The sequence below is a fragment of the Neofelis nebulosa genome, chromosome X (genome assembly GCF_028018385.1).
Source record: "Neofelis nebulosa isolate mNeoNeb1 chromosome X, mNeoNeb1.pri, whole genome shotgun sequence".
Taxonomy (NCBI): Eukaryota; Metazoa; Chordata; class Mammalia; order Carnivora; family Felidae; genus Neofelis; species Neofelis nebulosa.
Genome location: NC_080800.1, coordinates 920,218 through 945,947, shown reverse-complemented (window position 1 = coordinate 945,947; position 25,730 = coordinate 920,218). Strand labels below are relative to the sequence as shown.

The following is a 25,730-nucleotide window of genomic DNA, read 5'->3' as shown; positions in this document are numbered from 1 at the left end:
GATGCTCAACCGACTGAGCCACCCGGGCGCCCCTAAACACACAGTTTTTAACTCTAGAATAAACTTATTCCTGCTTTATTTTGTTTTGTTTGTTTTGTTTTTGCCTATGTCGTTCTGGTCACAAATTCTGTGAGTGTGAAAATGCTTGGTAACTGGGGCTGTTTTTGCAAATACAGACATCACTGTTCTTAGTAGTTGAATTGAAGAAAAACATTTTTGAAGGTCATCTCGATCCCCAGTGGGGGGCTTGAACTCATAACCCTGAGACCAAAAAAAAAAAAAAAAAAAAAAGATTCGTCATTCGAATTCTGAAAGTCCCCCAGAGTGTGACCGTAGGGATGCCAGGCTCACGCCCACGTGGCTGGAGACAGATGGGGAGGGGGCACCAAATGTCTGTGCCTCTGGGTGACCTTGAAGCCTGCTGTCCAGCAGCCCTGAGCACAAAGTGGCTGCAGGAGCCCACTCTGCTCAGGATGGTCCTGACCAGCCGGGAAGGCTTGGAGCCCAGCTCGTCAGTGTGGATGCAAGAGTGATGTTGCTTTTTGGTCGTGATGTTGGGTTTGTTTTTTTTTTTTTTCTCAAGAGTCGTCTTTTTAAGATCCACCCTGCTTCCCGTTGTCATTTCCTTGTTTCTGTTCCACTCTTTAAAAACAGGGTGACCTCTGTGCCTTAGGCGTCAGGGCCCAGATCCTGCTCACGGCCTCCTCTCTGTCCCAGCATGAGGACAGTCTTCCTGCCCTGTGCAGCGGCCGCCCTGTTTCTGCTGGGACGTGCGACGGCTTCGGGGGACGCGGGCCAGGGTGAGCCACCGTGCAGATGTGGTGACATGTGCACAGAGTGTCCTTGAGTTGAACCTACCCTTCCCTGCCCTTCCCCTTCCTTCCTTCTTTTCTTTCTTTCCTTCTTTCTCTCTCCCTCTTTCTTTCTTTCTTTCTTTCTTTCTTTCCTTCCTTCCTTCCTTCACGCCTTCCTTCTTTTTCTTGTTTCTTGCTTCTTTCTTTCTTTCTTTCCTTCCTTCCTTCTTTCCTTACTTCACTCCTTCCTTCTTTTTCTTGTTTCTTCTTTCTTTCTTTCTTTCTTTCTTTCTTTCTTTCTTTCTTTCTCTTTCCTTCCTTCTCTTTCTTTCTTTCTTTCCTTACTTCACTCCTTCCTTTTCTTGTGTCTTCTTTCTTTCTTTCTTTCTTTCTTTCTTTCTTTCTTTCTCTTTCCTTCCTTCTTTCTCTCTCCCTCTTTCTTTCTTTCCTTTTCTCTTTCTTTCTTTCTTTCTTTCTTTCCTTTCTTTCTTCCTTTCTTTCCTTACTTCACTCCTTCCTTCCTTTTCTTATTTCTTTCTTCTCTTTCTTTCTCTTTCTTTCTTTCTTTCTTTCTTTCTTTCTTTCTTTCTCTTTTCCCTCCTTCTTTCCTTCCTTCCTTCTTTCTCTCTCTCTCTTTCTCTTTCTTTCTTTCTTTCCTTCTTTCTCTCTCCATCTTTCTTTCTTTCTTTCTTTCTCCATCTTTCTTTCTTTCTCTCCTTTCCTTCCTTTTTACTCTCTTTCTTTCTTTCTCTTACCTTCTTTCACTCCTTCCTTCCTTTTTTTCTTCTTTCTTTCTTTCTTTCCTTCCTTCCTTACTTCACTCCTTCCTTCCTTTTCTTGTTTCTTTCTTCTCTTTCTTTCTCCATCTTTCTTTCTTTCTTTCTTTCTTTCTTTCTTTCTTTCTTTCTTTCTTTCTTTCTCTTTTCCCTCCTTCCTTCCTTCCTTCCTTCTTTCTCTCTCTCTCTTTCTCTTTCTTTCTTTCCTTCTTTCTCTCTCCTTCTTTCTTTCTTTCCTTCTTTCTTTCTCTCTCCATCTTTCTTTCTTTCTCTCCTTTCCTTCCTTTTTTCTCTCTTTCTTTCTTTCTCTTACCTTCCTTCACTCCTTCCTTCCTTTTTTTCTTCTTTCTTTTCTTTCTTTCTTTCTTTCTTTCTCTTACCTTCCTTCATTCCTTCCTTCCTTTTCTTCTTCTTTCTTTCTTTCTCTTCTCTTCTTTCTTTCTTTCTTTCTCTTCTTTCTTTCTTTCTTTCTTTCTTTCTTTCTTTCTTTCTTTCTTCTTTCTTTCTCTTACCTTCCTTCACTCCTTCCTTCCTTTTCTTGTTCTTTCTTTTTTTCTCTTCTTTCTTTCTTTCTTTCTTTCTTTCTTTCTTTCTTTCTTTCTCTTCCTTCCTTCCTTCTCTCTCTTTTTCTTTCTTTCTTTCTTTCTTTCTTTCTTTCTTTCTTTCTTTCTTTCTCTTACCTTCCTTCACTCCTTCCTTCCTTTTCTTCTTCTTTCTTTCTTTCTCTTACCTTCCTTCACTCCTTCCTTCCTTTTCTTCTTTCTTTGTTTCTTTTCTTTCTTTCTTTCTTTCTTTCTCCATCTTTCTTTCTTTCTCTCCTTTCCTTCCTTTTTAATCTCTTTCTTTCTTTCTCTTACCTTCCTTCACTCCTTCCTTCCTTTTTTTCTTCTTTCTTTCTTTCTTTCTCTTTTCCCTCCTTCCTTCCTTCCTTCCTTCCTTCCTTCCTTCCTTCCTTCCTTCTTTCTCTCTCTCTTTCTCTTTCTTTCTTTCCTTCTTTCTCTCTCCTTCTTTCTTTCTTTCCTTCTTTCTTTCTCTCTCCATCTTTCTTTCTTTCTCTCCTTTCCTTCCTTTTTTTCTTCTTTCTTTCTTTTCTTTCTTTCTTTCTTTCTTTCTCTTACCTTCCTTCATTCCTTCCTTCCTTTTCTTCTTCTTTCTTTCTTTCTCTTCTCTTCTTTCTTTCTTTCTTTCTTTCTCTTCCTTCCTTCCTTCTCTCTCTTTTTCTTTCTTTCTTTCTTTCTTTCTTTCTTTCTTTCTTTCTTTCTTCTTTCTTTCTCTTACCTTCCTTCACTCCTTCCTTCCTTTTCTTCTTCTTTCTTTCTTTCTCTTCTTTCTTTCTTTCTTTCTTTCTCTTCCTTCCTTCCTTCTCTCTCTTTCTCTTTCTTTCTTTTTTTCTTTCTTTCTCTTACCTTCCTTCACTCCTTCCTTCCTTTTCTTCTTCTTTCTTTCTTTCTTTCTCTTCTCTTCTTTCTTTCTTTCTCTTCCTTCCTTCCTTCTCTCTCTTTCTCTTTCTTTCTTTCTTTCTCTTACCTTCCTTCACTCCTTCCTTCCTTTTCTTCTTCTTTCTTTCTTTCTCTTACCTTCCTTCACTCTTTCCTTCCTTTTCTTCTTCTTTCTTTCTTTCTTTCTTTCTCTTCCTTCCTTCTCTTTCTTTCTTTCTTTCTTTCTTTCTCTTACCTTCCTTCACTCCTTCCTTCCTTTTCTTGTTCTTTCTTTCTTTCTCTTCTTTCTTTCTTTCTTTCTCTTCCTTCCTTCCTTCTCTCTCTTTCTCTTTCTTTCTTTCTTTCTCTTACCTTCCTTCACTCCTTCCTTCCTTTTCTTCTTCTTTCTTTCTTTCTCTTACCTTCCTTCACTCCTTCCTTCCTTTTCTTCTTCTTTCTTTCTTTCTTTCTTTCTCTTCCTTCCTACCTTCCTTCCTTCTCTCTCTTTCTCTTTCTTTCTTATCTTTTTTTTCTCTTTTGCGACTACAGTGTCTTCTTGTTTGTTTTTTGTTTGTAAACGTAACAAGGAGCTTGGACAGTTCTGTGAGTCTCTGAAAACCTGAGTTTCTCTGATGTGAAAGGTCACTGTTGTTTTTTCATGTTTATTTATTTATTCCAAGAAAGAGAGCAAGAGAGCAGGGGAGGGGCAGAAAGAGGGAGAGAGAGAGAGAGAGAGAGGGAGAAAATGAGCAGGAGAGGGGCACAGTGAGAGAGGGAGAATCCCAAGCAGGCTCCGCACTGTCAGCACAGAGCCCGAGTCAGGACTCAAACTCACAAACCCCGAGATCATGACCTGAGCTGAAATCCAGAGCTCATGCATAAGCCCCCCGGGCGCCCCACAGAGGGCTCATTGTTCATGGCGTTTGAATGGATCAGGCGTGAATGGAAAAGTAAATAAATAAAAGAGCCCCTGGGTGCCCCACCAAGATTCTGAGTGGTTTCACGTCCTTGCTGCCTTCCTTGCAAGAGATCCAAGGGTTTGCTTTCAATTAACGTGTATCTGCTGGTGACGAGAGCAAGTCACCCGAGATCCTCGGACGAACATGAGGTTGTCCCCGCCGTGTCAGGCCGTCACAGGTGTGTGTTGTCTGAACCCGTGCCTGCTTGTTTCCAGAACCTTCTTTCCCGGGCCATGCTCATACGTTACAAGCTTTGATAGAAGGGGCCAGGGAGAGAGGGCGGAGAGCCTGGGGGCAGGTGTCCTTCCTTCCCGAACAGGTTGGACTTGATTTTCTAGCCTGGCGGGTGGTGGAGATGGGAGCCCCCGAGGGCACATCAGGGACTTCTTGGTTCTGAACTGTCACACTGCCTGCTTACGTGCCTGGTTTGCAAGGGTCCCTGGGCACCTGTTTGCTATGGTCTGCTGGTGACACATGGGGTTTCCAGCCGGCCCAGGAAGGGGTCCGAGGGAGCCTGGATGGGGGGGTCCCCGGGCTGGCACTGGTGATTCCCAGACTGTGTGCAGTCAGACACGGAGTGCAAGTGGGGGAGGGGCAGAGAGAGAAGGAGACGCGGAATCCGAAGCGGGTTCCAGGCTCTGAGCCATCAGCACAGACCCCGAGGCGGGGCTCGAACCCACGAACCATGAGATCAGGACCCGAGCCCAAATCAAGAGTCGGACGCTTAACGGACTGAGCCCCCCAGACACCCTGGGTTTAGACCAGTTGTGGATCCTGACTCGCTTGAAACACATCCATCAGCAGGTGCCTCTAAGGGTCTTTACTGGACAGAGGTGGACAGACAGACCCACTGATGGCTCAGGGTCAAGCTGAACACACGGAAAGCCTTTCTAGTAACTTCTCAGAAAACACTGAACCTGGTTTTCTCGCTGAAAGGCATCTGTGGTTTGCTCGCTCTTCTTACAAGGGACCTGTCTTCCCCCCGAGTCACTGCAGCTGGGAAAGCCTTCGGAACTGAGTGCCGGGAACCCAGGGTGTCCCGTCGTGAATCTAGGGGACTCAGAAAGCCACGGGGCAGAGAGAGAGGGACAGAGAGGCGGATGCCCACTGACAGCAGGGAGCCGGACGTGCGGCTCAAACCCATGAACCCTGAAGTCATGATCTGAGCCAAAGTCAGACACTTAGTTCACTGAACCCCCGCCCCAGGCATACCCCAGCTTAAAAAAAAAAAAACAAAAAAAAACCTTGGTTCTTTTTGTCACTTAAACTCAAGGTAGCCAACGAATAGTGTTGTATGAGTTTCAGGAGTAGATTCAGACACTTTCCTACTCGACCGACGCCGTGGGTGTTGGGTTGGCAATGGTCTCGTCACTGGAAACCTGAGGGCCCCCGGGAATGGGAAGTGAGCAAGCATTCTAAGTGACATTGCCTACCTTGTGACACCGTGGTTCCCCCCACCCCCACCCCCGGGCCCCGTGACCCGCTGCTCTGATGGGACTTTGTGTACTCACCCCAGAAATACCCAGGGCTCTTTGGGGGCAGAGTCCCTCGTTGCAGCAAATTCTCGTGATTCATTAATCACCTTTTCTGTCTGTATAGAAAACATGATCAGAATCAGGAGAATTCACTGCAACCATTTCTGTCTTTTTTTTTCTTTTTGATAGAATAGGATTTTAAAAATGTTTATTTATTTTCAGAGAGAGAGAGAGAGAGAATCCCAAGCAGCCCCAGGCCGTCAGCACAGAGCCCGACCTGGGGGGGGGGGGGGGCTCCATGTCATGAACCATGAGGTCAACCGATGACCTGCCCTGCAAAGCAAGAGTTGGACGCTTCACCGACTGAGCCACCCAGGCGCCCCCTTTTCAACCCTTTTTTAGGTTGCTCCTAAGACCAGGTCATGAGGTATCATAAAATTATGTGGTCAGATACAATTTTTACAAAATTAAGTTGCTCATTCTGTTTTAAACAGTTATGGTAAACTGAGGCTCCTGGGGGGCTCATGGGTTGAGCGTCCGACTTCAGCTCAGGTCATGATCTCATGGTTCGTGAGCTCGAGCCCCGCGCTGGGCTCTGTGCTGACAGCTTGGAGCCTGGAGCCTGCTTCCGATTCTGTGTCTCCCTCTGACCCTGCCCCTCCCCCACTCACGGTCTCTCTCTCTCTCTCTCTCTCTCTCTCTGTCTCTCTCTGAGGAATAAACAAACATTAAAAAAATTAAACAATTATCGTAGACTATATGTAAAAATTTCCATGTTAAGCACTGTATTAAGTACATTCACATTTTTGTGCAACCATTGCTAGCATCCATTTCTAGAATGTTCTCAGCTTCCCAGACTAAAACTCAGTCCCCATGAGGGCCTCATCTTGTGCATGAGGGGGTCTCCACGGAAGTGTGGATTCTCATGAACTATTGATGAAGTCTGGAAATCAGTGCCCCAAAGAACTTTGTCTCTGTCTCCCTCACCCCCCACCCTCTGGACAGAAATTCTCATGAACTATTGATGAAGTCTGGAAATCAGTGCCCCAAAGACCTTTGTCTCTCTCTCCCTCACCCCCCACCCTCTGGACAGACACCTTGTGTCACTAGGGCTGTCTGTCCTACAGGTTCTACAGTTTTACACCTTTGCCTCTCGACAGAGCCCAATAAATTGATCACATCTAGTAAAGTTCACACGTTTTCTGACCAACAGTGGGGTAAAGCACCTTTCCCAAAAACTTCCTTGCTGCTGAGCCACTGATGTTCAAAGGTGGCACCCCTCAGACCACAAGACTCAGATGACATCACTTCGTGGAAGTAACAGACAGACCGTGGCCCAGGAGGGTGGGTAATTCCTACAGACATGCGGGTTCTCCTCACCCTGTCTGGAAAATTTAATCAGAGGCAAAATGGCTGCCCGTCCAGAAGCCTCGTCCACAAAGGAGAAGAACCATCATATGTTAAAATAAACATTCAGCCTCAACGCCGTCTGACTCCCATGCAATCCGTTAAAGAGGTTTGCAAAGATAGAAACCCGTTTATAGAGCTGGTGGGCAGAGCCCATTACACACGTATTCCGGGGACAAGTGATCTCTAGTTCCCCAGTAGGAGCCTCGTCAACTGTTTGTCATACAAAGTTCTCCCTAAATTCATGGATGTGATCATCTGCATTGAGCTAACTGGCTTCATCCAATGGAGAAAAGATAGTTTATTTTATTTTATTTTATGGAGAAAAGATAGTTTATTTTTAAATTTTTTTTTTCAACGTTTTTTTATTTATTTTTGGGACAGAGAGAGACAGAGCATGAACGGGGGAGGGGCAGAGAGAGAGGGAGACACAGAATCGGAAACAGGCTCCAGGCTCCGAGCCATCAGCCCAGAGCCCGACGCGGGGCTCGAACTCACGGACCGCGAGATCGTGACCTGGCCGAAGTCAGACGCTTAACCGACTGCGCCACCCAGGCGCCCCAATAGTTTATTTTATTTTATGGAGAAAAGATAGTTTATTTTATTTTATTTTATTTTATTTTATTTTATTTTATGGAGAAAAGATAGTTTATTTTATTTTATGGAGAAAAGATAGTTTATTTTATTTTATTTTATTTTATTTTATTTTATCTTATGGAGAAAAGATAGTTTATTTTATTTTATTTTAGATTTTAAATTATGTTTTAATAATTGGAAGACGCCTTTAAAGTACTCTCAAGAGCCAACGTGAATCACAACCCCAAGATCGAGAATCTCACGCTCCACTGCCTGAGCCAGCCAGACGCCCCGTTCATTTTTAACAGGAACAATGAGGTCTTTTATTTTTAAATTTAGATTTGCCCTTACAAGGCACAGGGCAGGGGTGAGGACCACATGCACAAGCAAAGGTTTCCTTTGTACTTTGCAAACCGCACCCGAGCCCTTACAATGGCTTGCTAATCTCAGGTCCCACTGCCTCAACAGCAGCACTGTGCTGCACGAAAATATTTTGTACGGTCAGCGGGGAGTCTCCCATGGATTCCATCCCCTTCTCAGAGATGTCTTGCCCACACCCCCGTGTTGAGGACCCCAGACATGTCCCTCACGTACGCTTGACAGGAATGCCTCAGTCCATCCTTGGAAGGAAGCAACAGGGACACAGGGACTACCTTTTCTTTCTCCTTTATTTATTTATTTATTTATTTATTTATTTTTTTACTTTTAAAATTTTTTTAATGTTTATTTATTTTTGAGAGAGATGGGGAGGAGAGGCTCAGAGAGAGAGGGGGAAGCAGGTTGCAGGCTCCGAGCTGCCAGCACAGAGTCCAACATGGGGCTCAAACCTGTGAACTGTGAGATCATGACCTGAGCCAAAGTCAGATGCCCAACTGATGTCCCTGTTTCTCCTTCTCGAATCGAGGAAGCTGCCTCCTGTCCCTGCAGCCAACTCATCAGATGAAACCACAAGATCACTTCTGCTTTCCTGCTGGTGGATTGAGCTGTCTGGCTTTATCAATCAGACATTTCCCGCAGACGGAGGTCAAAAAATCTAACCTAATGTTTGCTGAAGACTGAGCGGTCAAGTTCCCTCCCTTTCAGAACCTGAACGTGTTCACCGTAAAAAATGGACACTCGTTCCCCTTTGGAAGATCAGGGGTTTCCAGAAGCCAGAACGTCCTTCTCGACCTCTCTCTCTCTATTTCTGGAACCGATGCATGAAGGTCAAGATCGCCTATAGTGTGATCAGTTACATCAGGAACAATGGCCAGCACAGAACAGAAGTATTCTGCACACTCTGAGCATTAGAAAGACTTCCTTAAAAACTCAAGGAAAATTCATACCCCTCATTCTGCCTTTGATTTTTAGAGGCTGTGATAGACCCAGAGTCCCATGACGGGAGTTTTCACAGAGAGTCCAACTTGTTTACATGCCTTTGCTTATCAGTTCAGCATGTCTTTCCTGAAGCTTTTTCCACGTGTTGAGCACAGGGCTGGGCACAGTGGGTGATGTGATGTCATCAACCAGATTGGAAAAAGAAAACTAGAATAAGTAGAATAGCTGTGTTGATTAATGGAAGCCAGATTGCCAAAATGCAGGACATTGAAAGACAGACTACACAAATGGCCAATGGCCAAATGATCTATGAAAACAGAGCTCTGATACGCAACCTGGACAACCTGTCCAGGAAACCAGCCCCTCGAGTCAATATCTGACGACTTCCCTAAATTGCATCCACGCTTCCAACTCAGAACCAGTCAGAGAAAGCCACATACGCTCCTCCAGCCAATCACATGGTACAGCAAGCTTTCAATAAACCTCTTCTGCTTGTTCTCATTCGGGTGGTCTTTGTTCATTTCCACAGTGTAGACAGTCATTGGTCCATTGTGTGAGAATATTGGTAGGAGCTCCTGAGGGACACATTAGTGAAACACAAGATTGGATTTGGATTGCTGTGGGGCCAACAGTGAGAGAGAATGGTTAATTCTGGACCATGAGGTGGGATGCGACCCCATGAGTGTTCATCAGGCCAAACTATCCAGCCCAGAGATGTCAGAGCTGAGCACACAGTGATAACACCAGGACATGTATTTGCCTCCTGCTGGAGGGGTGGGGATGGGGGCTGAACCCAGAACTGAAGGTGGAGTGGGAGTCCCTGACCTGGGACTTCCAGACTCTCTTTCTCAGCATTTGAGGACATGTGTCTGTTCACCTTCCTCTCACCCACAACCTGCTGGGTGCTAGAAATGTGTCCTTTGATCCATCCATCGATCCATCTATCCATCCATCTTTATATCTATCTATCTATCTATCTATCCACCCATCAATCATCTTTCCATCTATCCATCCATCCATCCAACCATCGATTATCTATCTACCTACATATCCATCCCCTATCCATTTATCTATCTAACCATCCATCCATCATGTATGTCTGTCTATCTATCTATCTATCTATCTATCTATCCATCCATCCATCATGTCTGTCTATCTATCTATCTATCTATCTATTCTCTATCCACTTTAACCCAACCCAACACCACTGAGTTCATGCTAGTCTTCCTTATTCCCCAAATTGTTACTCCCTTCTCTGACACTTGGCAAGTTGCCCGTTGTAACCCTCAGGATCAGTGCATATTTTCCCGATGCTAGAATACACCCACTAACCACTTTCACAATGACTAACCCAGACATCTGTGAGTATCAATACTGCACCAGCTTAAGTAACTTTAAAAGCCAAGACCAAAGGACTCACTTGTCTGTAAACTTTTTCTCAACTTGTCATGTGTGCTGTTCCAAGAGAGACAGTGAGTTTGTTGGTGTCTAATGCCCTTCGTGTGACTAAGAAACATGATGTCATCAGACACATGGTTCACACTCCATAGGTGATGTTTACCCTAATAATGGCCATTATCTCTTGTGAACATCACAAGAAAGGTAGCTATAATCTTTTTTTTTAATGTTTATTTTTGAGAGAGGGGAGGGAGAGAGGGGAGGGAGAGAGGGAGAGGGAGACGGAGAGGAAGAGAGAGAGAGAGGGAAACACAGAATCTGAAGCAGGCTCCAGGCTCTGAGCTGTCAGCACAGAGCCTGATGAAGGGCTCGAACCCATGAACTGTGAGATCATGACCTGAACCAAAGTTGGAGGCTTAACCGACTGAGCCACCCAGGCGTCCCTGGGTAGCTGTAGCCTTGCTGCTGACGTTTGCTTCTATCCTGAGCAACCTTTATCTATCCTGCCGCTCTTACTGATATAATTAATGCTTGGCTTGTTTCGGACAATCGTGATTCTATCTGTCCCTTTAAAGCACTCTACTATCCTTATGACAGATGTGCGGCTGTCCTTTTACAAACCTCCAGCTGTTTTCAGCATTGCCTCAAAAGACACCCTATTTGTCTCTTTTCACCCAGAACCAGTCCTGCAGGTTCGGATTATCAACTTTAACTTTGAGACTGTGCGGGTCACATGGAGCCCGAGCCGATACTCCGGGACAAATCTGACTTTTGTCTACAAGTAAGTGCTCTCGGGATGGGGAAACCGTGCTCTGAGCTCAAATATGTCTCCCTCTGAGATGCCAACAGTTGGGAGGCAGAGATAGCGAACGTGGGAAGAGTCAGAACGTGCACGTTCTCTAGCCTCGAGCCCTCACCGGGACTGCAAGCAAAGATCCCTGAGACATGGAACCGAGTGATGACTGAGTCACGCTCAAAACCACCTAGATTCTGACTGACACAGACACAACTTTCCTTGAGTTGCAGCCATGGCAAAGGTGAACTTTGTGGGATTTTTCACACGAGCTTAGCGACCGCCACCTTCTGAAAATGTGTGTCCCTATCACGGGCTTATGTGTGTCACTCACTCCAACACAGGAGCATAGATGAGGGAGCAAAGGGTTCTCCAATTAGTTGAGTCTCAGTTCTGTGAAGGGGAGGTGTCTGGTGTGTGATTGATTCTTCGCAGTTTGGAACCAGAAGAGATCAATGGGAAAGTGTAGGCAAGAGCTGTGTTTTAAGGTGAATTGGGGTGATTAATGAGACTCAAGAAGAAAAAGGCGCTGGGATTCCTAGGCACTCACACAGCTACATCACTTGAGTATCAGTTTGTTACCAAGGGCGTCGTTAATGTGGCCACTGCCTGGATGTAACATTGCAGGATACCTCAGACACACCTTCAGTCTTGCCATGTCCCTCCCCAAGTGCCTCCTCAAGTCAGGGGCATGGTTACCATGCAAGTTAAACTGTAACTTTTATTAGTTTTCTGGGGGCAGTTGTGACAAAGTATTGGAAACTGTGCAGCTTAGAACAGCAGAAATTCATGCTTTCCCAGATCTGGAGACCAGAAGTCTGAGATCCAGCGTGGGCAGGGATGCTGAGGTCCAGGAGTGACAGGGCCGCTGAGAATGGGGTGGGGGTGGGGGGCAGGACCACTGAGATCCAGGAGGGTCATGGTCATAGTCCTTCCAGAGGCTCCAGGGGAGCGTCCTCCCTGCCTCTTCCAGCTTCTGAGTCCTCAGGTGTCTCTTGGTTAATGTCCCTCCCATGTCTGCCTGTGTCTGCATGTGGCTTCTCCTCCCTATCTGTGTCCGTTCCCTGGTGTTTCTTACACGGATGCCTCCATTCACTCTAGGACACAGTCTCATGCCTGATGATCTTACGTCCAGACCTTTTAATCACGTCGACACTGACTATATTTCCCAATCCGATGCCGTTCACAGATTCCAGGGATTAGTCCTTGCAAAGCCCAGTCCGGGAGACATTCAAGGGGCCTCACCTTTCAAGAGAAGCGACGCTTTTCTGTTCCGGTCGTTCTTGCTGTGCTTGTAGGAAAGAGTCCTTGTCCTTGTAAAGAATAAACACCACTTGCCGTCGATGTGCCAGGGTGCTATTTTCACAGGCTGTCTACGGCTGAAGCGTTCTGTTTTCTAATTGCAGGTTGAGTAGTGATGAGGCCAGTCGCCCATGCTGCAACTACATCGTTCACGAAAGCCACACTGCCGGCTGCCTCCTGGAGGCAAGAAAGGACGAAATCCTGTGCTTTTCCCTTGGGAACGGAACGGATATCCTTTTCCGAAAGTGCGAGTGGATAAGCGCGTACCGTAAGTACCCAAAAAGAGGTCAATGCCACGTGCTGTTCTCCTCCTCCAACGGAGAAGAGACTGGCCGTCTGCAAAGTCTGTCTTGTCACACACACACGCAGGGATGCGTCCACACCGAGCAGGGGACCCCGGGGGACCCCGTGGAGGCTGTGAGCTGAGACACCAAGCCCAAGATGGAGCATGGCCCCCTGGCCCCCAGCAGAGAGAGACAGAGAGAAACGCCCTCTCACCCTCGATAGCACCCCATGGGTTTTAATCAGTTGCCCCCAGGGTTGGCCGTCGATCTCGGATTACAAAACTGTACAAATAGGATGAAACCCTCTTTCCAAAATGTTTATTCTTTACTCTAGATTTCTGTAAGGTAGCTGTGGGTTTTTTTTTTCTTTTTTTTTCTGTTTTTTGATGGATGGAGTGTCACAGTCTATCTCAGCCCGTGACGAGGGCTATGGACCCTTTACGCATAAAATCAGTCAAGGGCTCTGTAGCAGCTTCCAAGGGCAGCCATAACAAATTACCAGAAACTGGGCAGCTCAGTACAACGACACCAGCCATTGGATTCAGGACCACCCTCATCCACGATGACCTCATCCTACCTTGATGAAATTTTACTAATTTACTAATAAAGCCACATTCTCAGGTGCCAGAGATTAGGACTTGGACGTTCCTGTGGGGGGACGCCGTTTAACCCACCTCAGTGTCCCTTTGGTACAGAACAAGCTGACTGGGAAGGAGTCTCATGTGACGTTTCCCATGTTCAGTCTTCATTTCAGTTTGCTGGACTGACGGTAACCACAAAACAAGTGGCTCAAAACCAGAGCAATGTACCCTCCCACGCTTACAAAGACCCCGGCGTGTGAAATCAAGGCTAGCTCCTTCTGGAGGCTGTGGGGGAGAATCTGTTCCATGCTCGTGTCTTGGCTTCTGGTAGCTTTCTGGTAACCCTTGGTGTCCCTTCGTTTGTAGAGACATCAGTCCCATCTATCCTTCTACCTTCACAGGCCCAGAGGTATATCATCTATGTGTGTTCCCACGCCCTTGTCCCTCTGTGTGTCTGTCTCTTCTTATGAGGACACCAATGATATAGGATCAGAACCCACCCTACTCCACTAACCCCCGTCTTATCTTTAATAATTACACCTCTAATGATTCCATTTTAAAACACAGTCGTATTGTGAGATATTGGGGGGTGGGGCTAGGACTTTAACACATCCTTTTTTTTAGGGCCACACTCTGGATCCCATAACAGATACTTCAGAACTTTTCACACAATTTCGAAGAGTTCCTTCTGTGACCCACACACAGGTCCTTGACGCTCTGGTTAAAACCTCTGCGATAGGGGCGCCTGGGTGGCGCAGTCGGTTAAGCATCCGACTTCAGCCAGGTCACGATCTCGCGGTCTGTGAGTTTGAGCCCCGCGTCAGGCTCTGGGCTGATGGCTCGGAGGCTGGAGCCTGTTTCCGATTCTGTGTCTCCCTCTCTCTCTGCCCCTCCCCCGTTCATGCTCTGTCTCTCTCTGTCCCAAAAATAAATAAAAAACGTTGAAAAAAAAATAAAAAAAAAAAATAAAAAAATAAAACCTCTGCGATAGATAAGCCCTCAATCCCATAAGGTATTTACGGAAGGATTCATGCAGGCAGAAAAACGTGCATCTAAGCAAACTTACCCTTATAACGTTAGCGATGTGGAATCTTTGTCTTCCTAGAGGTGGCGGTCATTCTGTTGTCTCTCCTTCTCAGTGAAACCCAGCTCCCCAGAAGATTTGAGTTTCCACTGGCATGAAGACGCTGTGACGGTCACCTGTTCTGACCTGCCCTACAAGCGTCTTCTGTACGAAATCCAATACAAGAGCGTTTTCGACACGGAGTGGCAGGTGAGTGGGGGTGGTGTCTTCTCAGGGCGAGTGTGAGCGAGAATCCCCAGGTGGTAACTGAGAGAGACATGGAGAGGCTCTGAGACGTGTGTTGACATTTATTTTAAGGAAGTGCTTCTGGGATTATAGGGTCAGGCGAGTCTCAGCCCAGCAGGCTGGAAACCCAGACAGGTTTCCATTATGGTCTTGAGACCGAATTTCCTCTTCTCTGGGAAACTCCAGTCTGTCCTGTCAAGGCTTTCAACTGATTGAGTGAGGTTCACCCACCTTATGGAGTGGTCTAAAGTCGGCTGATTAAAAACGCAGTAACACCTAGGCTGACATATGATTAAAAAAGTGGATGCCAAATGTGGCCAGATTCACAAATAAAATTCATCACCATCACACCCTCCCAGTCACACCCTGGGTGCCACCCACCCCTGTTTGTGTGCCTTGTAAACCTATGGGAACCCTTTCTGGTTCTGAGTCTATGAGCACGGTCTATGGAATAAATTAAAATTACGTGACTATGAATGACCCAGTGGCTCACAGCTATCTTCCAATAATCAGATGGCTACCGTGTAGACAAGGGATTGAGTTCTTCACAAAAGGGGAATGGGAGCCAATGGGAGAAATCTGCAGACAGCAAATGGAATCACCTGCAACCAGGTGCAGGGAGGTGCCCATCAGTGAAGGCCCCCAAGTCTGAAGTTGGATTGGAGGGGCTCTCCTACAGGACAGCACAAGTGGTTAAGCAACGTGGACTCTGAGTTACCTGCCACTCTCAGGAGTCAATGATTCCATAATTCTGCAAGTACACCTGGGATCACTGATCTCTGCAGACTTGGACAGTGAGGTCGACCAGAAGCACCATATCCCATGGCCCCATCCAGGGAGTAGGGGGAGAGAAGGCAGGGTGAGTATTACTGAACATCTCAGCCCAGGACACTCGATGTCTCCCATCCCTAGGGGGGATGGGAAGGGCTGCCTTCAACATTCATTTAAGATATACTTACTGAGTGTCTGCTAAATCCCATGCAACGAGGGCACAGAAAGAGCACGTAGCTAGGGCAACTTGGGAAGAGAAATGCAACAGTAAGGATAAAAATGAGAATGCACTGTAATGAGAGGATCGTCGTAAGGCAGTTGTATGTACTAGAAGCTGCAGGGAGCCTATCAAAAAAGAGAAAACTGACCTACTGCTGGTCTGGTAGAACGGAACCACTGAAATGAAATTTGATGAAACTCATCAAAGAAACACATGTCTCAGTAATAGGTGGGTATTGGAGTTTATCTGAAGAACATGCTAGTAACACAGTGTGTCCTGATCAACGATATTGAGCGTTAACAGACTTGAAGTGTGTATAAGTTGCCCAATTCTCATCTATTGAGCCCCTTTTTAGAGACTGATTATAAGGAAAGAATTGAAAATGGGGATGAGGTTTTATTCACAAAGACGTCTATTGAAACATCTGAAATAAATACAAAGCATTGGAGGCCACCTATATGACACACAATAGAAAGATAGTCAAATAAATTATGGCACATCTATATGATCAAATATGTAAGAGCCACCAAAGGCTTTTTAGTGACAAGAAGTGATATTTGGTGATAAAAAGTGACATTTAGTGGTACAAGCGATGTGTAATCACTGTTAAGTGATTATATCATGGAGATAGAATGAAAGGTTTTTATGGTTTTTTGGTTGAGTGTTTGTGTGTGTGTATGTTTTCTAAAGTCTCCAAAGTAAGTATGAGTCACTTTTGGATTCATACAAAAAATTACTGTTCTTTTTATAAGGAATAAGTTTTCACTGAGTAATCTTTAAAAGCATCTGTGGGAGTATGTGTTCCAAAGGATTGTTTCTTCTTGGAGAGGAGTGGGGAGATTGTTGTTGCATTTGTCTCTGCCGTTGCTTATAGCTAGGCAGGCAGAGGAATTGCAACAACAACATGAATGCTGAAAAGCAGGCGTCTTATGTGAGTCTCTCGCACGAGGGTAAAGAGTTGGGCTAAGGCAGTGATCACTGTCTTTGCTTTCTTTCTCCAGTCGAAGGAGGGTGAAACCTGCAATGTTACGATGCAAGGCTTGGATTCTGAGAAATGTTATTTCTTCCGGGCCAGAGTCAAAACACTGGAGTCCAGCTACGGCTCTGACACTTACCCAAGTGACTGGTCCAAGGTGACACACCAGCAGAGGGGCGAGCTGAGAGGTGAGGCTTGCTACACAGCAGTGCATGGGCCATCAGCCTGTCTTTTGGGGAGAGTGGAATGGGGGCACCTGAAAACACGAATGACCTCACTGTCTACTTCAGAGTTCAGTTTGAAAGTGAGGGCCCTTCTCGTTTCTCTCTCTAGGCTCCCTACCTCATTGGGTAATTTCATTTTTATTTGTATTAACAGCAACAATAATAACAAGTACTACTTATGAATGTTACATTGATCTAGGCATAGATTATAACTATATACATAAATAGATGATAGATAAATTGACATTGATAGGTAAATAAAAGACAGCTGATAGATAAGTAGATAGATAGATAGATACATACATACATACATACATACATAAATATGATGGTTGGAAGGATGGATGGGTGGATGGGTAGATAGATACATAGATACATAGATATGATGGATGCATGGGTAGATTAGATAGATAGATTAGATAGATAAATAGATAGATACATAGATACATATGATGGATGGATGGATGGATGGATGGATGGATGAATGGATAGATACATGGATAGACAGATAGATAGGTAGATAGATAGATATAATGGATGGATGGATGGATGGATGGATGGATAGACAGACAGATGATAGATAGATACATAGATACATAGATATGATGGATGGATGGATAGATAGATAGATAGATAGATAGATAGAATGGATGGATAGATGGATAGATGATAGATAGATAGATAGATGATAGATACATACATACATACATACATACATACATAGATATGATGGATGGATGGATGGATGAATGGATGGATGGATGGATAGATAGACAGGTAAATGATAGATAGATACATAGATACATAGATATGTTGGATGGATGGATGGATGGATGGATGGATGGATGGATAGATGGATAGGCAGACAGACAAATGATAGCCAAAAGTAAGCCTCAGTATCCTCAATGCCCCCCGCCCCACCTTGGCAATGCAGGTACTTGAGGGCAGTGTGTTGACTCCTACCGTGGCTGTCCAGAGACACCATCACTCTTTCCAGGATATTTTACACTGAAATCAAGATTTTCTGACCCTGCCATTTATAAGGGCAGAAAAGTAGAGGGTGGGGGTTGGAGCCTGACCAATCATGTTGAACACTCACAGTGCTCGTTCTGTTTTGCTTCAGATTCGTGCCAGGAGAAAAAGCTTTTCCCCAAATTTATTTTAATTTGTGGTATGATTGCCTTGCTGACCGTGTCCCTTCTCCTTCTGTCTTTATGGAAAGTACGGAGGTAAGGATGACCCTTTGGTTTTTTTTTAACTTTGTTTATTTAATTTGAGGGAGAGCAAGCATGGGTGGGAGAGAGACAGAGAGAGGAGAGAGACAGAGAAAGAGAGAGAGAAAGAATGCAAAGCAGGCTCTGAACTCCTCGCTGAGCCCAATACGGGGCTCAATCCCAGGACCAAGAGATCATGACCGGAGCCGAAATCAAGAGCTGGATGTCTTTGCTTTACGTGAGCCCAGACGTTCCACTGTGACGTTTACAGGTGCAGGTGCCCTGGGGGGGGGGGGGGCGGGTGCCTTGCTTGCTTCTCAGGATGAGGTTTCCATAGCAACAGCTGGGGGTCACGCATAGAGGAAGATATAGAACGGTCCCGGAGCACTGAGGCCGGGTCTGTGCCGGGGGGTGGGGGGCACAACTCCGGAGGGTCCCCTCGGAACGTGCTACAGGGCAGAGACGCTGCGTCTAATTCTTGTGGGTGGCGCATGACCTTTCCACCCAATCGCTTCTGTTTTCCCAGCTTGAGTCGCTGATGTCCAAACACTTCTCTACCAGTGATGTGGTTGGGGTTTTATTGATTTATTAATATTTTTTTAACATTTATTTATTGCTGAGACACAAAAGAGAGACAGAGCATGAGCAGGGGAGGGGCAGAGAGAGAGGGAGACACAGAATCCGAAGCAGCCTCCGGGCTCTGAGCTGTCAGTGCAGAGCCTGATGCAGGGGTTGAACTCATGAACAGTGAGATCATGACCTGAGCCGAAGTCGGACGCTTAACTGACGGAGCCACCCAGGCGCCCCTGTTTGGTGTTTTAAATACAGACCTGGAAGCACCCCCGAGGGAAAGTTAGGGTCTCACTTCCTGGAGCACATTAACACTTGGCACTGTTTTCAAGGGGAACCCCTACTTGCAGTGAGGACTAAAAAGTCAACTGTACTGGTATCTTAGGGTTCCTGTAACAAAGGAGCAAACAAGGAGAAGCTCCCACCACAGACATCTATCCCGTCTCAGTTCTGGAGGCTGGGAGGCTGAGATCCAGGCAGGGCTGAGTCTGGGGGTCTGACATCCAGGCAGGTCTGAGTCTGGGGGGTCTGAGGTCCAGGCTCGGCCGAGGCTGGGAGTCTGAAATCCAGGCAGGTCTGAGTCAAGGGGTCTGAGTTCCAGGCAGGGCTGAGGCCAGGAGTATGAGATCCAGGCAGGGCCGAGGTTGGGAGTCTGAGATCCAGGAGGGGCTGAGGCTGGGAGTCTGAGATCGAGGAGGGGCTGAGGCTGGGAGGCTGAGGCCCAGGCAGGGCTGAGGCTGGGAGTCTGAAATCCAGGCAGGTCTGAGTCAGGGGGTCTGAGTTCCAGGCAGGGCTCAGGCTGCGAGTCTGAGGTCCACGTGGGGCTGAGTCTGGGGGTCTGAGGTCCAGGCTCGGCTGAGGCTGGGAGGCTGAGGTCCAGGTAGGGCAGAGGCTGGGAGTCTGAGATGCAGGCAGGGCTGAGGCTGGGAGTGTGAAATCCAGGCAGGTCTGAGTCAGGGGGTCTGAGTTCCAGGCAGGGTTGAGGCCAGGAGTATGAGATCCAGGCAGGGCCGAGGTTGGGAGTCTGAGATCCAGGAGGGGCTGAGGCTGGGAGTCTGAGATCGAGGAGGGGCTGAGGCTGGGAGTCTGAGATCCAGGCAGGGCTGAGGTTGGGAGTCTGAGATCCAGGCAGGGCTGAGGTTGGGAGTGTGCAGTCCAGGCAGGGCTGGAGGCCTAGAATCTGAGATCCAGGCAGGGCTGAAGCTTGGAGGTTGAGGTCCAGGCAGGTCTGAGCCTGGGAGGCTCAATTCAAGCAGGGCTGAGGCTGGGGGTCTGAGAACCCAGGCAGGGCTGAGGCTGGGAGGCTGAGATCCAGGCAGGTCTGAGCCTGGGAGGCTCGATTCAAGCAGGGCTGGAGGCTGGGGGTCTGAGATCCAGGTGTGGGCACAGTTGGTTTCTCCCGCGGTCTGTCTCCTTAGCATGTGTCCTTGCATGTCACACTCTCCTTGTGTCCCTTCTGTCTGTGAGCACACCCATCCTGGTAATCGGTCTCTCTTTTTTTTAAAATTTTTTTTTTTTCAACATTTTTTATTTATTTTTGGGACAGAGAGAGACAGAGCATGAACGGGGGAGGGGCAGAGAGAGGGAGACACAGAATCGGAAACAGGCTCCAGGCTCCGAGCCATCAGCCCAGAGCCTGACGCGGGGCTCGAACTCACGGACCGCGAGATCGTGACCTGGCTGAAGTCGGACGCTTAACCGACTGCGCCACCCAGGCGCCCCTCGGTCTCTCTTTTTATAAAGCCACCAGTCATATTAGATTAGGATCATATTACATTACAACCTCTTAATTTCAGTGTCTGAGGGCCTGTGAATTAAAGTGACCAAAGGCCAGTTAACAGGAGAAAAGGCATATGTTTCTGTACTGATGGCATGATTTTCCGTGCACGCGGGATTCCCTGGGAGGAAATGAACACGCGGAGCAACAGTTTGTCTGGGGAGCTCAGACACGACTTTAGCAACGGGCTTGTGCACCTGCGGGTAGGCAGAGGACAAGGCGTCCCGGAGCTCTAGGGCAGAAATTGTGGGAAGGAGACTAGAACATGAACAGAGAAAATTCATGGCGAGAAAGGTCGTGTGTGTGGAAATTTGTTGCTGATAACATTGGTTCTCTTCCTGGTGAAAAGTCGGGGTGGGGGGCGCCTTTACAAATGAAAATTTCCGTCGCAACCTGGGAAAGGGCTGCGTCAGATTTTAGGCAGGTGGGGAAGGGCAGGCGGCTCCCCCAGTGTCTCCTGCGTCGTAACTGCCACCAGGCCCCCCTCTTAGGACTGTTTCCACCAATCAGTGCGTTCGTGGCCTTGAGGGAAACCATGGTCCTGGGGTCACACGCCGCCCGCCCGCCTGACCAGATCTCCTTGTGCGTTTCAGACTTCACAAGTGCCTCATGCCCAGCGTGCCCGATCCCAAGCTCACCTTCCCTGGGCTCTTTGAACTGCACCGCGGTAACTTCCAGGTAACTGCCCTCCCCCCCCCCCCCCCCCCCGTTTGTCTCCAAGCTCCCGCCCTGTTTCCAAGCCCTGCTGCCAGCGACCTCCCGAGACGCCCTTGAGCCTTTCCTGAACCCAGAGCCCGCAGCATGCTTGTTTTTCTCTTGCTCACGCACACGAGGTGCAGGCAGGGTCTCAGAGGGCGGCCTCTGCTCCAATCGGCCCCGGAGATCTGTGCCCTCTCGGGATTTTCCAGCCCAATCGACCCTCTGATCTCCCCAGGAAGTTGTGCTGTCAATATGTTACCTCTGAAAACAAACCATAGACTTCCGCTTTTAAAACGGTTTACGGCCGTTACTTCATTCAGTTGAGAGAGGTTGGTGGGGCTATGAGTGGGAGCTGCTGGGAATTGGGGGGAGGGGAGCAGCCCCCACCCTCGGGAGCTCAACCCCACTGGCTTGCCTTGTGCAGCACAATGAGTCAGCACTTTCCCGGCACAGCCCCCAAGTAGAGGCTTCAAACAACACAAATAAATTACCTCCTGTCTCCCAGTTCTGCAGACCAGAGGCTGAGACCCAGGCAGGGTGGGGCTGCTGAGATCCAGGCAGGGCAGGACCACTGAGTTTCAGAGGAGGCAGGACCCCTGAGATCCAGAGGGGACAGGGCTGCTGAGGTCCAGGCAGGGCAGGGCCACTGAGATCCAGGAGGGGCAGGACCCTCGAGGTCCAGGCAGGACAGGACCCCTGAGGTCCAGGCAGGGCAGGACCACTGAGACCCAGGCAGGACAGGGCCGCTGAGATCCAGGCAGGGAAGGGCCGCTGAGATCCAGGAGGTGCAGGACCAGTGAGATCCAGGCAGGGCAGGGCCGCTGAGATCCAGGCAGGGCAGGGCCGCTGAGATCCAGGCAGGGCAAGGCCGCTGAGATCCAGGTAGGGCAGGGCCACTGAGATCCAGGCAGGGCAGGGCCACTGAGATCCAGGCAGGACAGGACCCCTGAGGTCCAGGCAGGGCAGGACCACTGAGATCCAGGCAGGACAGGACCCCTGAGGTCCAGGCAGGGCAGGACCACTGAGACCCAGGCAGGACAGGGCCGCTGAGATCCAGGCAGGGAAGGGCCGCTGAGATCCAGGAGGTGCAGGACCAGTGAGATCCAGGCAGGGCAGGGCCGCTGAGATCCAGGCAGGGCAGGGCCGCTGAGATCCAGGCAGGGCAAGGCCGCTGAGATCCAGGTAGGGCAGGGCCACTGAGATCCAGGCAGGGCAGGGCCACTGAGATCCAGGCAGGACAGGACCCCTGAGGTCCAGGCAGGGCAGGACCACTGAGATCCAGGCAGGACAGGGCCGCTGAGATCCAGGCAGGGAAGGGCCGCTGAGATCCAGGAGGTGCAGGACCAGTGAGATCCAGGCAGGGCAGGGCCGCTGAGATCCAGGCACAGCAGGGCCGCTGAGATCCAGGCAGGGCAGGGCCGCTGAGATCCAGGCAGGACAGGACCCCTGAGATCCAGAGGGGACAGGGCTGCTGAGGTCCAGGCAGGGCAGGGCCACTGAGATCCAGGCAGGGCAGGGCCACTGAGATCCAGGCAGGGCAGGGCCGCTGAGATCCAGGCAGGGCAGGGCCGCTGAGATCCAGGCAGGGAAGGGCCGCTGAGATCCAGGCAGGACAGGACCCCTGAGATCCAGAGGGGACAGGGCTGCTGAGGTCCAGGCAGGGCAGGGCCACTGAGATCCAGGCAGGGCAGGGCCGCTGAGATCCAGGCAGGGCAGGGCCGCTGAGATCCAGGCAGGGCAGGGCCGCTGAGATCCAGGTAGGGCAGGGCCACTGAGATCCAGGCAGGGCAGGGCCACTGAGATCCAGGCAGGACAGGACCCCTGAGGTCCAGGCAGGGCAGGACCACTGAGATCCAGGCAGGACAGGACCCCTGAGGTCCAGGCAGGGCAGGACCACTGAGACCCAGGCAGGACAGGGCCGCTGAGATCCAGGCAGGGAAGGGCCGCTGAGATCCAGGAGGTGCAGGACCAGTGAGATCCAGGCAGGGCAGGGCCGCTGAGATCCAGGCAGGGCAGGGCCGCTGAGATCCAGGCAGGGCAAGGCCGCTGAGATCCAGGTCGGGCAGGGCCACTGAGATCCAGGCAGGGCAGGGCCACTGAGATCCAGGCAGGACAGGACCCCTGAGGTCCAGGCAGGGCAGGACCACTGAGATCCAGGCAGGACAGGGCCGCTGAGATCCAGGCAGGGAAGGGCCGCTGAGATCCAGGAGGTGCAGGACCAGTGAGATCCAGGCAGGGCAGGGCCGCTGAGATCCAGGCACAGCAGGGCCGCTGAGATCCAGGCAGGGCAGGGCCGCTGAGATCCAGGCAGGACAGGACCCCTGAGATCCAGAGGGGACAGGGCTGCTGAGGTCCAGGCAGGGCAGGGCCACTGAGATCCAGGCAGGGCAGGGCCACTGAGATCCAGGCAGGGCAGGGCCGCTGAGATCCAGGCAGGGCAGGGCCGCTGAGATCCAGGCAGGGAAGGGCCGCTGAGATCCAGGCAGGACAGGACCCCTGAGATCCAGAGGGGACAGGGCTGCTGAGGTCCAGGCAGGGCAGGGCCACTGAGATCCAGGCAGGGCAGGGCCACTGAGATCCAGGCAGGGCAGGGCCCCTGAGATCCAGGTTGGGCAGGACCGCAGTCCCTCCAGAGTCTCCAGGGGAGGGTCCCTCCTCCTCTTCCAGCTTCTGGGGCTCCAGGCGTCCTTGGGCCAATGGCCACGTCCCTCCCGTCTCTGCCTCCTCCTTCACGGGGCTTCTCCTCTGTGTCTGTGTGTCCCCTTGTGTCTCTTACAAGGACACCTGCCGTTGGCTTAGGGTCCCCCTGATCCCGGATGGGCTCTTGTCCGATCCTTCCCTTCATCCCATCTGCAGAGACTGTTTCCCAAACAAGCTTCTGTATGGAGGCTGTGGGACTTCCACCTCCTCGAGGAGGAAGCTGACTGTCCAAACCCCTTAGATACAAGGGAGGAAGAACACAGCAGGGGAAACCTCGTCCTCCACCCCTTAGTTTCTGTGTCCAGAACCTGCCAGTGAAACGCACAAAAGACAGATGGGCGGCAGACAAAGTTTGTTTCGTGTGCACACGACTCTGGGGCGTCCCAGAAAAGAAGCGTAACCCCAAAGAGGTGCTGAGACCCGCGGGCTTCGCCGGTGTTTTGACCAAGCGTGGTCAAGCGTGCAGAAGTGACAGGGCAGAGAAGGGCGGGCGGGCCTGTGGCTGGCAGGCGAGGGAAGGGGAGTAGAAGATGTGTTGGCGAATAGGGCGTGTTGAGTACGCTGTGCTATTTGGACTTGAGCTTCAGGGGTGAGCAGGGCTGTGCTGCAGTTGTAAGGTCACCGTTTATTGGTTTTCGAGACAGAGTCAGAGTGTGAGCGGGGGAGGGGCAGAGAGAGAGGGAGACACAGAATCCGAAGCGGGTTCCGGGCTCCGAGCCGTCAGCGCAGAGCCTGATGCAGGGGTTGACCCCACAGGGATCCGTGTGGCACATTCTGCCGACTGAGCCAGCCAGGCCCCCTCCCCCCCCCCCCCCCCCCCCGCCTTGTTGGGCTCTGTGCTGACACAGGACAGAGATTGATACAACTGTTTAGAATCACAGCATCCGGGCCCCACCTGGACCCGCTCGCTGAGCAATCGTCCTGACAACAAGACCCCGCGAGACCCGCAAACACAATTAAGTTCCAGAAGCGCCACCACGAAAGTCCTGTTTCTTGTCCTGACACGTGAAAGGAGCCGCACAGGGTTTAGAAACAGCCTCTGAGGCTGATGATTAGAGGCGGGTCTAAAAGCACAGTGGGCGAAGCTCAAAGATGCCAAACTCAAACGAGAGGGTGTTGTGTTCCCCTGGGCTCCGCGTGTGCGCCCCAGGGAGGCTGCCCGGGGCCCTGGGATGCTTGGCCACAGGACCCTTGCACCAGCCCCGAGGCATTTCCTTGCACTCAAGATGCACTGTTTTATTATTCCTGCAGGAGTGGATCAAGGATACACAGAACGTGTCCCACGTGGCCAAGACGGAGGCCACGGAGCAGGAGTGTGTCCCCGAAGAGACCCTCGTTGTCCAGCTACAGAAGGCCGAGGCCGAGATGCCCATCGTGACGACCGGCCCATTGTGCCCTCCAACGGAGGGGGAAGAGGCCTCCAGGGATGCCAGCCCGGTCGCGTGCCAGCCCCCACAAGGGGGCGAGGTGGTCTCTCTGGGGGGCTTCACGTTTGTGATGACTGACAACTCATACATGCTGTTATGAGGGGGTGCAAACTCAAAACCCAACATTGAGGCCTACATTGACACTATAGCATCTGAGGGACTCAGTACGACCACCAAGGAAACACCAACTATGCCAGAGTGTGTGGTGGGGGTGGGGGGCTCACTGAGGACCCTAACCGCCCAGCCAGGGCACTCCGTGTGTCAGCTTTCCCCCCACGCATGGTGGACGGGACTCCGTCTGTCGAGTGCTTCTTGTTTCCAGCTCACATGTGCCTGCGGCTGATGGTTTCACATCCATCGCGAAGGACGCTGGCCAGGGCTCTCTGACGTCGCCTCCCTCCGTGCACGTCGCCCGCGTGGCTGTTCCGACAACATTTACCGTCCTGGGCACTTTGCGAGCCCTTTTGTTACGCAGCACACATGCCCCGCGAGCAAGCCACTCCGCTCCCGGGTAGGAAAGGAAGCCTGCTTTACGGATGCGAACGAGCCACGTGGCTCCTGCCCTCACACGTGAAAACAGCCACTCGGCAACGACAGGACCACGTTCTCCAGCAGAGTCCGTTTCTGTGGGTGTCCACACGCATGGTGTTGAGTCTGGACGCAGGTGGACCTTCGACCAGATCCATCCTGCCCTTGAGGACATAGTGTGTTTTTCTTTTGTAATGGAAATAAAGGAAGGTTTATTGCCTGGGCTTCAACTGCA

At 49.8% G+C, this 25,730-nt stretch overlaps 1 protein-coding gene across 1 annotated transcript; it reads left to right on the top strand.

Moving 5' to 3' along the window:
* Positions 1-670: 670 nt before the first annotated feature.
* CRLF2 (cytokine receptor like factor 2) lies at positions 671-25,730 on the top strand. Its single transcript, XM_058713410.1, has 8 exons — positions 671-800; positions 10,799-10,901; positions 12,320-12,483; positions 14,220-14,353; positions 16,382-16,544; positions 17,704-17,809; positions 20,735-20,819; positions 24,792-25,730. Exons 1-8 carry the CDS (start codon positions 719-721, stop codon positions 25,065-25,067), a joined length of 1,113 nt encoding a protein of 370 aa, XP_058569393.1. The 5' UTR covers positions 671-718; the 3' UTR covers positions 25,068-25,730.